General features: G+C 39.4%; 1 protein-coding gene across 1 annotated transcript in view; it reads right to left on the bottom strand.

The window, feature by feature from the left end:
- Positions 1 to 6351, bottom strand: part of MYOT (myotilin) — a 25925-nt gene extending 19574 nt beyond the window's left edge. Inside the window, exons 1-2 of the mRNA XM_011935362.1 lie at positions 6195 to 6351; positions 3088 to 3654 (exon numbers count right to left, since the gene is read on the bottom strand). Coding sequence (XP_011790752.1) covers positions 3088 to 3443 — 356 coding nt within the window. The 5' untranslated portion in view covers positions 3444 to 3654; positions 6195 to 6351. The remainder of the gene's footprint in view (positions 1 to 3087; positions 3655 to 6194) is intronic.
- Between the last annotated feature and the right edge of the window lie 6196 nt (positions 6352 to 12547).

Below are 12547 nucleotides of genomic sequence, written 5' to 3'. Positions count from 1 at the left end.
CAGGGTTTGGGGCTTGGACTGGAACTACCCCCTCTAGCTTTCCTGAGCCTTTAGCTTGCAGACATTGGATGGGACTTCTCAGCCTCTGTAGACACATGAGCCAATCTCTCGTAATAATTGTCTCTTTTATTCCTCTCTCTCTCTCTCTCTCTCTCTGGATATGTGTGTGTATACATCTTGTTGGTTCTGTTTCTCTGGAGAATCCCGACAAATACATACTCTTATCAAAAAAGAATGCTTCCAATTATCTTATGCCATTTCTGAAAGTAGAATTAGGACAATGAATGGAAGTTACCGAAGAGCACCTTAGGCTGTCATTAGGAGGAATTTTTATAGCATTTAAAACCATCCCAAAATAAAATAAACTTTTTTTTTTTTTTTGAGACAGAGTCTTCGCTTTGTTGCCCAGGCTGGAGTGCAGTGGCGAGATCTTGGCTCACTGCAAGCTCCGCCTCCCAGATTCACGCTATTCTCCTGCCTCAGCCTCCCAAGTAGCTGGGGCTACAGGTGCCCGCCACAACGCCCAGCTAATTTTTTGCATTTGGGACAGAGTTTCATTCTTGTTGTCCAGGCTGGAGTGCAATAGCATGGTCTCGGCTCACTGCAACCTCTGCCTCCCTCTGTCTCCCAGGTTCAAGCGATTCTCATGCCTCAGCCTCCCAAGTAACTGGGGTTACAGGTGCCCGCCACAACACCCTGCTAATTTTTTTGTATTTCTTTTAGTAGAGACAGGGTTTCACCATGCTGGCCAGGCTGGTCTCAAATCCCTGACCTTGGGTAATCTGTCCACCTTGGCCTCCCAAAGTGGTGGGATTACAGGTGTGAGCCACCACGCCTGGCCTAGCCTCCTGTGTTTTTTTTTTAAATGTTAGCTTACCATCTTTATAAGTCACACGTTTGTTAACGTGAATTAGCATTAAATAATTGTTTTTAGACTTGTCATATCTGGGAAATTCTGAATATATCTGAGAAATCCTGAAGGATTATCAAAACCAATCCTGAGAATCACTGATGTATATGTAACCTCAGTCACTTTGTTCACTAAATACCCTCATTATTCCCAGTTTAGGTGGATTAAGTGTTATGACTTGATAAATGTTCCTATTTACAAACTAATAATACGTTTGCATGCTGCTTTATAGGTTCTTTCTCTATCATTAGTTACCTAACTCCTTAATATTGCTACAGACCAGAAAACTGAAACACTGGGTAGGTAAAGCACTTGCTGAATTTCACATAGCAAGCTTTTTGGAAGGAATAACTGAGTTCCCCTCAATTTTCAGTCTGTGGTTTGATCAACTGGGTAAAATGTTTAAGAGCTTCTTATTGATGAAAACCTAAATAAAGCTTTCAAACTTCTCTAGGTCAGAATCCAAGGGATTATTTTGGAAGTCAGGGCAAACTGGAGCCCATCATAGCAATGAGGGAGTTGTGCACGAATGTTCAAAGGGCCAGGGCTTTCCACTCTGTACAGCTGGACACAAAATGGGTATCAAGTAGCTATGGGAAGATTAAAGAGTTATCTGTGGTTGCTGAAAATGGAACAGCTAAAGTGGATCTTTGATCTCTGGTTTGGGGACCTCCTAGGCTTTATTTATTATATTTTTGGCTTTCTTTCTCTTTTCTTAAGTCTTTGATAACTTTCTTTTCTGGGCAGTAATATGAAATATGATTGAAAGACTTTACTAAGAAAAACCGAAAAAATTCTTTTAGATTTTAAAATGCTAATATAGGAAATATGGAAATAATAGAAAGCTAGATGGAAAATGATCATCTGAGTAAATGTAACCAAGAAAGATCTACTATATATTATGAATATAAAGGGAATTTGGGAGGGAAGAGAAAGAAAGGGCTGTCAATTATTGAAAACATCCTTTTAAATTATTAGGTTAAACCTGTGAGAATGCCATTTTTGTAGGTCAAAAACAGTTGACTATCAGCCATTTCAAATGGTTCAACTTAATGTGTCTAGGATTCTAACAAATGTTTTTGGTTTTCCTGATTTTTATTTTTTTAAATATTGAAAAGTTTTTTTTTGCAAGTTGAATTGCTATAGGCAGTTCAACTAGATTTCCAAAGTTGTCACCAATAATAGGAGTTTCTAGAAAAAATAGCCTCTAGAGAAGATTGTGAGAAACTACCAGAGTTGAGTAATGTATTAGTAAGCCTGCAACAAAACATATTCCATGAGACAATTTTTGAGATGCCTCTGATTTGATTCTCTGATGTTCCAGCCAGCCAAGGAACCGGAAAGCTGATAGCCTTTAGTTTGCGTAAGCGCAAGGTATTCAGTTCATGTTTTAAAAAAAGCATAACCACCATGTCCTTTTTCATACTAGGTTCTCCTAGGACAGTCTTAGGGTAGTTGAAGTAGCACATGTTTGCATAAGGCTTCAGTATTAGTCCTTGTATTTAGATCAGCCCAACTAATTTGAACAAGGTGTGGTTTTAATTATCAAAAGAAACCTTAAGGTCATAAGCCTTCATCTATTCAGGCCTTCCTTTTTCTGATCACAGTAAGGAAAATGTATATATTCAAGGTTCTGAGTTCCAGATTTTTTTATTTGTTAATTTAAGAATTTTTGAGCCAAGTGGATATTCAGGATTAGAGGGGAAAAGGGATAGGAAGAAAAGACTGGGAAGAAACTTAATAGCCTCTGCTTATGTGAGAGGAAATCCTATCTGAAGAAGAGCAAACAGGTGTTCATCTTAGCCGAGCCCAGAACCAGAGGAATTAAATTTACAGCATGAGGAGCTTAGCTTAGAACTAAAGGAAAAGTTCATTGTTCTTGGGTATGTCAGAAGTAATTTTTTTCAAAGATGGAAAATAATGGGTAAATAATATTATGGTGTAATAGGTAATTTGGATTCAGCTCAGCCTGGACACTGGAGAATGGTCAGATGACCTCTTATTGCCAGTACCCTGGTTCAGCATGTTCTAGTAGAACTATGGAATGAGATTGTAAGGTCACATTGCCTTTTTAGATAGTAAAGAATGAACTGCAGCATACCCCCAAAACTCCTACCCCCGCGCAAACTCCTCAGATATAATTTCACTATACATGCGGTATATAAAAATTCACTTACTTGGAATCCATAGCGGAAGGGATTTTACTGCTATTGTAATCAGGCTGTGATGGTAATATGGAGCTGAGGAAGCTGGCTGGGGACTGGTTATAGGTGGTTGTAACCCTTTGGCCTGGGTTGGAGCCAGCAGGCTGCTGGGGAGAGGCAGGGAAAGCGGAGGAGGACATGGTGATGTGAGAGCTCACTGTTGAGGAGGCAGAAAATCTTTGCTCTGTACACTGGCGGGGCTGGATGGTAATGGAAGACTGTTTGGTCTGGCTAGAGAAGCTGGAGGTTTCCGGTCCAGGAGGCTGCAGTCTAGAGCCACATGGGTTTTGGGACTGGATGAAGTGTTTTGGACGTTCGTAGTTAAACATGCTTAGTTGGTATATGGAAGATGAAGGCAAGTTATTACTATAATGATTTGTTCCTGGAAGGGTGGGGCCCTGAATCTGGGGCCACAAGCCTGGAATTACAGAAGGTTGCAAGGAATCAGAAGCAACCTTTGTCTGCTCTTCCTTGTTGAGATCCTGAGAATACTGTGCTCCTGGCTTTGGTAGAGTGAGCTTCTCTTGAAGAATATTGTTCCTTCAAAAGAAGAAAATAATTGTTACAATTTACAATATTTGCTTAAACAATAACATTGTGTATTTGACCTTTCAGATCTTATGTGCTTGCCCTTCCTTCCTTCCTTCCTTCCTTCCTCTTGCCCTTCCTTCCTTCCTTCCTTCCTTCCTTCCTTCCTTCCTTCCTTCCTTCTTTATGTGTCTTGCTTGGTTGCCCAGGTGATCATAGCTCACTGCAGCCCCTCCAATTCCTGGACACAAGCCATCCTCCCACTGCACCCTCCAGAGTAGGGACTACACATATAAGCCCCCACACCTGGCTAATTTTTCTTTTTTCTTTCTTTTTCTTTCTTTCTTTCTTTCTTTTTTTTCTTTCTTTCTTTTTTTTTTTTTATAGCGACAGGGTCTCACTATGTTACCTAGACTGGTCTTAAACTCGTAGCTTCAAGCAATCCTCCTGCCTCAGCCTCCCTTGGTGCTGGGGTTACGGGCATGAACCACCACACCCAGCTGAGTGCTTTTTAACTTTATAGTTCACTGCTTCTTTTTCTCTCCTTGATTCCAAACTGACCATATTACTAAACTAGATATTAATTAAGGAGTGATTATGTGCATATGTTTGTGTGGAATATATGTTACTGGCTGCATTCCAGAGCCACTTACACATTTTTCTGTTTTTATTATGTATTTTTAAACAGAATCATACTCTATAATTCTGTTATTTTTAGATTTTACTTTCTAGTTGTTGGTCTTAATGTGCTTTTAATTATTTAGAGTTTTACTTTTTATTATTTGTTTAGTGTGTATTTTAGACTAATTTTGTTTTTTGGTCTTTTTTTTCTTTTTTTTTCTGCCACACCTTTGGAGATCTCAGATAGACTAATTTTGAAATTGATTTTTGCTGTTTTACTTTCTCTTTTCAAATGGCAAACAGGAAGCATACAAGTAAATAAGACACGTATGAATTTAGTCTATACCTTACCAAGAAAAGACAGGTGCCATTCCTCCTGCTTAGCTCTGTAGTGGCCCTCCTGCCTTCCTACAGTACATCCTCATTTTTTCTTAGATGAAACATTTGCCATGAAAATCAACCCTGAGGGATTATATTTGCCTCTGATTTTTTTCCATTAGTATGGTAAACCTAAGCAGGACTATATATAGACATTATACACAAAGACTAGCCTTATAAATTGTTTTAACACTAATCCTGTTTTCATTGAAAAGATCAGATAAATTGATTCAAAATACATTTGCCTATTTTGTTTCACATTGTATAAGCCAATCCTGAGATAATGACAAATCAAACTTTTAACTGAAAAATTAACCAAATTGTTTGTCATCATTGAAATGAAGTCTTGTAATTATTTTAGTTACTGTCTTGGATAAAATGTTAATAAAACTTTTCCAGACCAAAGAGTTTCATCCTAAATAATAGGATACTTTCAAAAAATAGTATTTCAAGGTTGCCTATGTAGTTTAAATTAAAACTAGCAATTTTAGAAAAAAACAGAAATGCAACTAAGCAGCCAAGAGAAAGACGCTATTGAAAAAGAATACTTAAAAAGTTAAATATTCCTTAATTTCAAGTTTATGAACACAAATACATTAAACTAGAATGCATTTTAGAAATGAACTACTTTAGGCATTTTAAATTGCTGGGGAAAAACACCCTGAAGGAGGGCCTTGAGTAGATCTAAAAAAAAAAATGTCTATATCAAGGCAAGTAGTTTTGTAGTTATTGGTTTATTCAGTCTGTTGCAGAATTGAATCCAGAGTTTGATTCCTAAATTTCTTTCTGGGCAGGTACACTATTGAGGCTCATTTCAGATAGCAAGAAATAAACCATTTATGAAATAGTAGATATTTTCCAAAAACAGTTCCCTTTTTTTCTTTACATATATTTTCAGAATGTCAACTGTCTTGTACATGTTGATTTGGCCTACATTGTTAATAATTAGCGATATTTTTAAAAGCCCAATTAAAAATATGTTATTTCATAAGTTTCATTTTATCCATGTGTCAACAAAATTTTATACAGACATTTATACAGGTAATTCTGTAAGTTTTTATGTTTGTAGTTACTGTTCGACAATTCTATAGTAGATTCTGTTATTTGACAGTATCATTTTATTCCAAATAATGTTAAATGAATTTCAAAGATTTTTATAAATAAAGTAGTATTCAGTCTCCTGTTTTAAAAATCTTAACATTTTTTTCCTGTCTATCTCTAATATAGCATAGATTTGCACAGAGGACTGATAGAGGATATGTTGCATTCATAAGACGTCACCACAATTACATCAGATCAAGTGTCCCTTTTCAAGGAAAAATGGTGATTTACAAATGAGACACAGCTGTCTTTCCTTCTATCATTTGTATCATGCCTTCCAGTCTCAGTGAAATGAATGAGTCGTTTTCTCTTTAAATCTTTGTGTGATATCATTATAATGTTGCGGCTTTGAAACTTTTTATCTGAAAATCATCTTTGTATACACTCATCTGATTTGGACAGAAAACAAAAACAAGACCTAAAAGTGTAGTAGGAATAAAGAAGGGACTTACCCGTAGTTCCAGAGGGTGCCAGCTGGGTTTAACCCACTATTGAAGGGAAGGAAGAGGCATCTCCTTCCCTCACAGACTAATCTAGTGGCTCTGTGCTTAGTATTATAGCACCACTGACTTTTATCAGCTGCCAAACAGTGACATCTGATGTGCTTGCCTGTCCATCTACCTATGCTGGCATGTCAAAGTAAGAGTCCACAATCTAAACCGTATCTCAGATGTCTTAGTGATATTTAAGGAGTGGGATTACATGAGCTTCTTTTGCAAGTCTCTTTATTTTAGATGTGAATTTTGACTATGAACTTTAGCAAGCTCATGTGAGGGAAGGGCGGTGAATAGGGAAATGGGAAAAATAGAAAAAAACCCTCTTATTTCTTTATTATGGTGGGGACTTTGAATTTTCCCCACCAGTTTAAGAGACAGGACTAAAGGGGAAATAATATTTCAAGAGTGGAGTTCATCTATCTATTATAATAAGACTTCTCCAGGAATAAGACCAGTGGTAGATGGGCTCCAAATTGATTTGTATTGCATAATTCTTCATCTGAAGTCTTTTTTTCTTTTGCCTAATGAGAGTAGGATTCAATAATAGATTTGAGATCTCTCAGTACTAGCAATTTGTTCTAAGGTGGAGGGCAGTCTGGGCAAAGCAGGAGACCAGGGTCATAGTGACATGTCACTGGCAAGGTAGGGAGGTGGAAAAACATGATTGTGTTTCTTCAGCAAGTTTTCTGAATCCATATGGCATATGCCCCTTTCGCCTAGTACTTTTATTCTAAAAGAGTTTTGAAACAAGAAACAACCAAGCAAATAAGCAATCTATATAATTAGAGCTGTCAATGTATATTCATCTCCCTTTACTCCTAGCAGTTATGTAGTTTCCTTTCACTTTTTGTCATGGAGACCATCATGGTATTTAGGGTTTCCTTTTTTTTTTTTGAGACGGAGTCTCGCTCTGTCGCCCAGGCTGGAGTGCAGTGGCCGGATCTCAGCTCACTGCAAGCTCTGCCTCCCGGGTTTACGCCATTCTCCTGCCTCAGCCTCCCTAGTAGCTGAGACTACAGGCGCCCGCCTCATCGCCCGGCTAGTTTTTTGTATTTTTTAGTAGAGACGGGGTTTTACCGTATTAGCCAGGATGGTCTCGATCTCCTGACCTTATGATCCGCCCATCTCGGCCTCCCAAAGTGCTGGGGTTACAGGCTTGAGCCACCGCACCCGGCCAGGTTTCCATTTTTGTGCAGGGAAGTAAATAATTGCAGAAGAATAAAATGTTGAATCAACAAACGTGGTGAAGTGGGGTAGGTGGCATGAGGATCCGGCCAGTGGAGTAGAATTATCTCCATGGGGGGGCTTCAGTTCCCCTCCCCCATGAGTAGATACCCCAGTCTTGATTGAATTAACATGTACATTAGGGTCCAGCAAATAGATGTTTAAGCACATATGAGCCATGTAAAATTCTTCACAGCTGACCATGTAGGTGTACCTTTCTTTGGTGTTCAAAGAAAGTTTGATAATTTCTGCCTGGGCGCGCAGCCCTTAGTAGAAAAAACATGCTAGACTTGGTGAGTAGGTGGTTGCCTACAAAGTCTTATTTCAGGAGTCTCCCAAAATATTCCTTAACATCTGTTCACTGATATTTCAAATCCCATTAATAGAGACAAAGCCTTTCCATCTAAATTAGAGAGACTTAAAATGCAAATGCAAGTGATAGAATAAAAATAATAATAGCCAATATATAGCATTTATAATGAGTAAGACATGTCTTCAAGCATTTTATTATTAGTTTTTTTTTTAGAGGCAGGGTTTTACTCTCTCACCCAGGCTGGAGTGCAGTGATATGACCAGAACTCACTGCAGCCTCAAACTCCTGGGCTCAAGAGATCCTTCCTCTGCAGCCTTTCAAGCAGCTATGGCTACAGGCATGCACCACTATACCCAGCTAATTTTATAATTTTTTGTAGAGACAGAGTTTCGCTGTGTTGCCCCAGCTGGTCTCGAACTCCTGACGTCAAGCGATCCTCCCACGTCGGCTTCTCAAAGCACTGGAATTATAGGCATAAACCATATGCCCAGGCTATCTATTCTAAGCATTTTAAATGTGATATATATGACTGACATTTGGTTCTGCTGGAGAACAGGGTTTGATTAGGGCATGGAAAAGGAAATAATAGATTTGAGGTCTCTCTGTACTAAAAGTTTGAGCTATACCTCATCAGCCAAGTAGGGAAGACATCCAGGACAACCTGCTAAATACCCGATTTTGCCTACAGCAGGTTCTAAGGGTACTACACTTGAGGAAGAATTTAGTTCTGCTTACTCTTTGTCTTTCAAACTTTGCCTCTTCTCTAGGTCTTTGTAAGATACAACCCAGGTTACAGTGTGATAAATGTGATAGCCTCCATGGTACATCAAAGCTAAAGTTCTTGCTATAATAGGGGGATCAAGGGATGATTTAGGAAAGGTAAGTAGGTCCTCTTTTACGATACCATTCTCAGTAGTCAGGGGTCTATATTTAATAATCTACTGTAAATGTGTTCCTGCCTTTTAATGTTTGATTTGCTTTTTTGAATGGTCATTTGTTTCCTCACAAATATGGCTATTTGAATGGTTTAATTGCCTATTTGAGAAAAGTCATAGACTCTTAAGACTGGAAGAATTATTACAATGCCAGATGGGTGAACTTTTACTACAGTCTGCTCATAAAGACAACCTTTTCCATTTCTTTTTCTAAATTATCAGTAAGGGCCTTCAGTAAATTATTCAAATGCCTTACAAAATACAGTAACTTCCTACTATCTCACTGAAACCTTTCCTGTTACATGTTAAGGGAATTCCTTGTCTATCAGTTTCAGAAACAGGGTAGCTATTTAACTGTCACTCATCCTTCCCTCTTCATTTATAGCTCTTGTCTTTCAAAAATATAAGGTATATGTGCTATTGTAAAAAAAAAAAAATGGTGCTGTGAGCTTCTTCTAAAGTCAGAGGTCAGATGTATGTGACGAAACTCATTTCTGTTACATCAACTGGAAAGGAAAATGTCACACTGAGGATGGCACATATACACCATGGAATACTATGCAGCCATAAAAAAGGATGAGTTTGCGTCCTTTGTAGGGACATGGATGCAGCTGGAAACCATCATTCTTAGCAAACTATCACAAGAAGAGAAAAACAAACACCACATGTTCTCACTCATAGGTGGGAACTGAACAATGAGATCACTTGGACTCGGGAAGGGGAACATCACACACTGGGGCCTATCATGGGGAGGGGGGAGGGATTGCATTGGGGAGTTATACCTGATATAAATGATGAATTGATGGGTGCTGACGAGTTGATGGGTGCAGCACACCAACATGGCACAAGTATACATATGTAACAAACCTGCACGTTATGCACATGTACCCTAGAACTTAAAGTATAAAAAAAAAAAAAAAAGTAAAGAAAGTTTTATTTTAGTTCACACAAATTCACTGTGGTTATTAAAGTTCTGCGTAGACATATAATGAAAGGGAATCCCATTGTAGCATTTATAATTTGAAATATCCAGTCTAGCATTTGACTCAATCTTATATTATTCCCAAGCAAGAAATTAATAGAATCCATCGAGTTTGGAGTTAAAAACTACAAATGATAACGTTAATTTGGCTAATGCTCTACAACTTTCTAGACATATTTACCTTTTGTTATCTGTTTTTGGAGACCTGAGTGTGAGCGCCCACTCCACCACATACGTGCTGTGTAGCCTTAAACAAGTTGCTTAAACTTTGAGCTTTCATAACTAATTGAAAAATGAGGCTAGGTATGGTGGCGCATTTCTGTCATCCCAGCTACACGGGAGGCTGAGGTGGGAAAATCGCTTGAGCCCAAGAGATCGAGGCTGCAGGGAACCATGATCACACCACTGCACTCCAGCCTGGGTGACACAGCAAGACCCAGCACCCAGACTCACAAAAAAAAAAAAAAAAAAAAGGTAGTACTAGGTTTACCAACCTAAATCAGATGATTGATGAGAGACTCAAATGAAATGAGAAGTTGTATAATGGACATTCTGTGGATTTATCTCCTTAACTAAATTGTTTCTGAGGGAGGGACTGTTTACTACTTATTTATCTTGCCTAACACTGTGGCTCATAATAGACACTCAATAAAACTTGTTAACTTTTATGGAATATTTACCCAATAGTTTTCTCCACAGATGATTTTACTAATGAAGATGGTCATTTGTTATGAAAGATATTAACTTATAAATTCAAGGTCTTTTAAAGTTTTATTTACTTATTTTTATTTTCGAGATGGGTTCCCACTTGGTCTCTGAGGTTGAAGTGCAGTGGCATGATCATATCTATTGCAGCCTCGAACTCCTAGGCTCAAGTGATCCTCCTGCCACAGCCTCCCAAAGTGTTGGGATTACATGTGTGAGCCACTGTGTCTTTTAAAGCTTTAAAGGCTCACTTTTTTTTTTTTTTTTAAAAGACAGGGTCTTGCTCTGCCCTCCAGGCTGGAATGCAGTGGCAGGATTACATCTCACTGTAGGCCTGACCTCCCCAGCTTAAGCCATCCTCCCACTTCAGCATCCCAAGTAGCTGAGACTACAGACATGAGCCACCACATCCAGCTAATTTTTGCATATTTTTGTAGAGATGGAGTCTCACTATGTTGCCCAGGCTGGTCTAGAAGTTCTGGGCTCAAGCAGTCTGCCTGCCTCAGGCTCCCAAAGTGCTGGGATTACGGGTGTCAGCTACTGTGCCTGACCTAGGCTTACTATTTTGTGTGTGTGTGTGTGTGTGTGTGTGTGTGTGTTTGTGTGTTTGAGACAGTGTCTCCCTCTGTTGTCCAGGCTGGAGTGCAGTGGCGCCATCTCGGCTCACTGCAACCTCCGCCTCCTGGGTGCAAGTGATTCTCCTGCCTAAGCCTCCTGAATAACTGGGATTACAGGTGTGTGCCACCACTCTTGGCTCGGCTAAGTTTTGTATTTTTAGTACAGACGGGGTTTTACCGTGTTGGTTAGGCTGTTCTCAGACTTCTGACCTTGTGATCTGCCTGCCTCAGCCTCCCAAAGGCTTGCTATTAAACACAGGTACGTAGAAAAAATTTAGATAATCAGTATTGGCCGTCTTCCCAAGGCAAGCCTAGCACGCTTTGTCACCCAGGCTGGAGTGCAGTGGTGTGATCTCGGCTTCCTGCAACCTCTGCCTCATGGGTTCAAGCGATTCTCGTGCCTCAGCCTCCCAAGTAGCTGGGATTACAGGCATGTGCCACCACGCCCAGATAATTTTTGTATTTTTAGTAGAGATGGGGTTTCACCATGTTGGTCAGGCTGGTCTCGAACTCCTGACCTCAGGTGATCTGCCCACCTTGGCCTCCCAAAGTGCTGGGATTACAGGTGTGAGCCACCATGCCAAGCCCCTAGGTTATTTTTTAAACAATATTTTGATTTGAGGTTGGTGTTGGGGGGTGGAGAAGTAGCAAATGGTGATGGATTGTGTTGTTTTAAACATAACCTGGTGGGAAAATTCACTTAACTGAATTATGTTTACATTTCTACATTTGTTTTCCAAACACAAGGACAGTTCTGTTTTTATTCTAAGGTCTGTTTTTCTTCACGGATAAAGAAGAAACCTGTATCACAAAATGTTTTACATTTTTACATTGAGATAGGACACTGAATTCCATTTTGGGAAGAGATTCCACTTCTTCAAAATCTTGTGTTATTTCCGCATTGATTTTTCTTTTCCTTTTTGTTTTTTTTTGGAGACAGAGTCTTGCTCTGTTGCTCGGGCTGTAGTGCAGTGTCACAATCTCGGCTCACTGCAACCTCCACCTTCTGGTTCAAGCAATTCTGGTGCCTCAGTCTCCTAAGTAGCTGGGACTACAGGTGCACATCACCATGCCCAACTAATTTTTTTATTTTTTATTTTTAGTAGAGACAAGGTTTCACCATGCTGGCCAGGCTGGTCTTGAACTCCTGACCTCAAATAATCCACCTGCCTCAGCCTCCAAAGTTCTAAGATTACAGGCGTGAGGCACCGCACCCGGCCTGTTTTTTGTTTTTGTTTTTTTTTCAATAAGTCTGTGTGACAGACCCTTAAATGTGAATCTAAGCACCGGACTTAATATTTCAGCCATGGTGAAATGCACACTGAAAGGCAAGGGAGGACCGACACAGTTAAAGTGACTCATGTTAGAATGCAAACTCTGAGGACAGGAGCTTTGTCATGATCTGTCTACAGAACCAGGAATATTTGTTGAATGAATGAATGTTGGGCCTGTCTTCCCTTACTATTGTGCTTGTAGCTCGAAAGTATTTCCACTGATGGTACAGAAATCCTTCTTTGGAAACTGGATCTCAT

The sequence above is a fragment of the Colobus angolensis genome, unplaced genomic scaffold, assembly GCF_000951035.1.
Source record: "Colobus angolensis palliatus isolate OR3802 unplaced genomic scaffold, Cang.pa_1.0 Scaffold142, whole genome shotgun sequence".
NCBI lineage: Eukaryota > Metazoa > Chordata > Mammalia > Primates > Cercopithecidae > Colobus > Colobus angolensis.
Note: the sequence above shows the minus strand (reverse complement) of the source record. Positions and strands in the feature narration are given on the sequence as shown.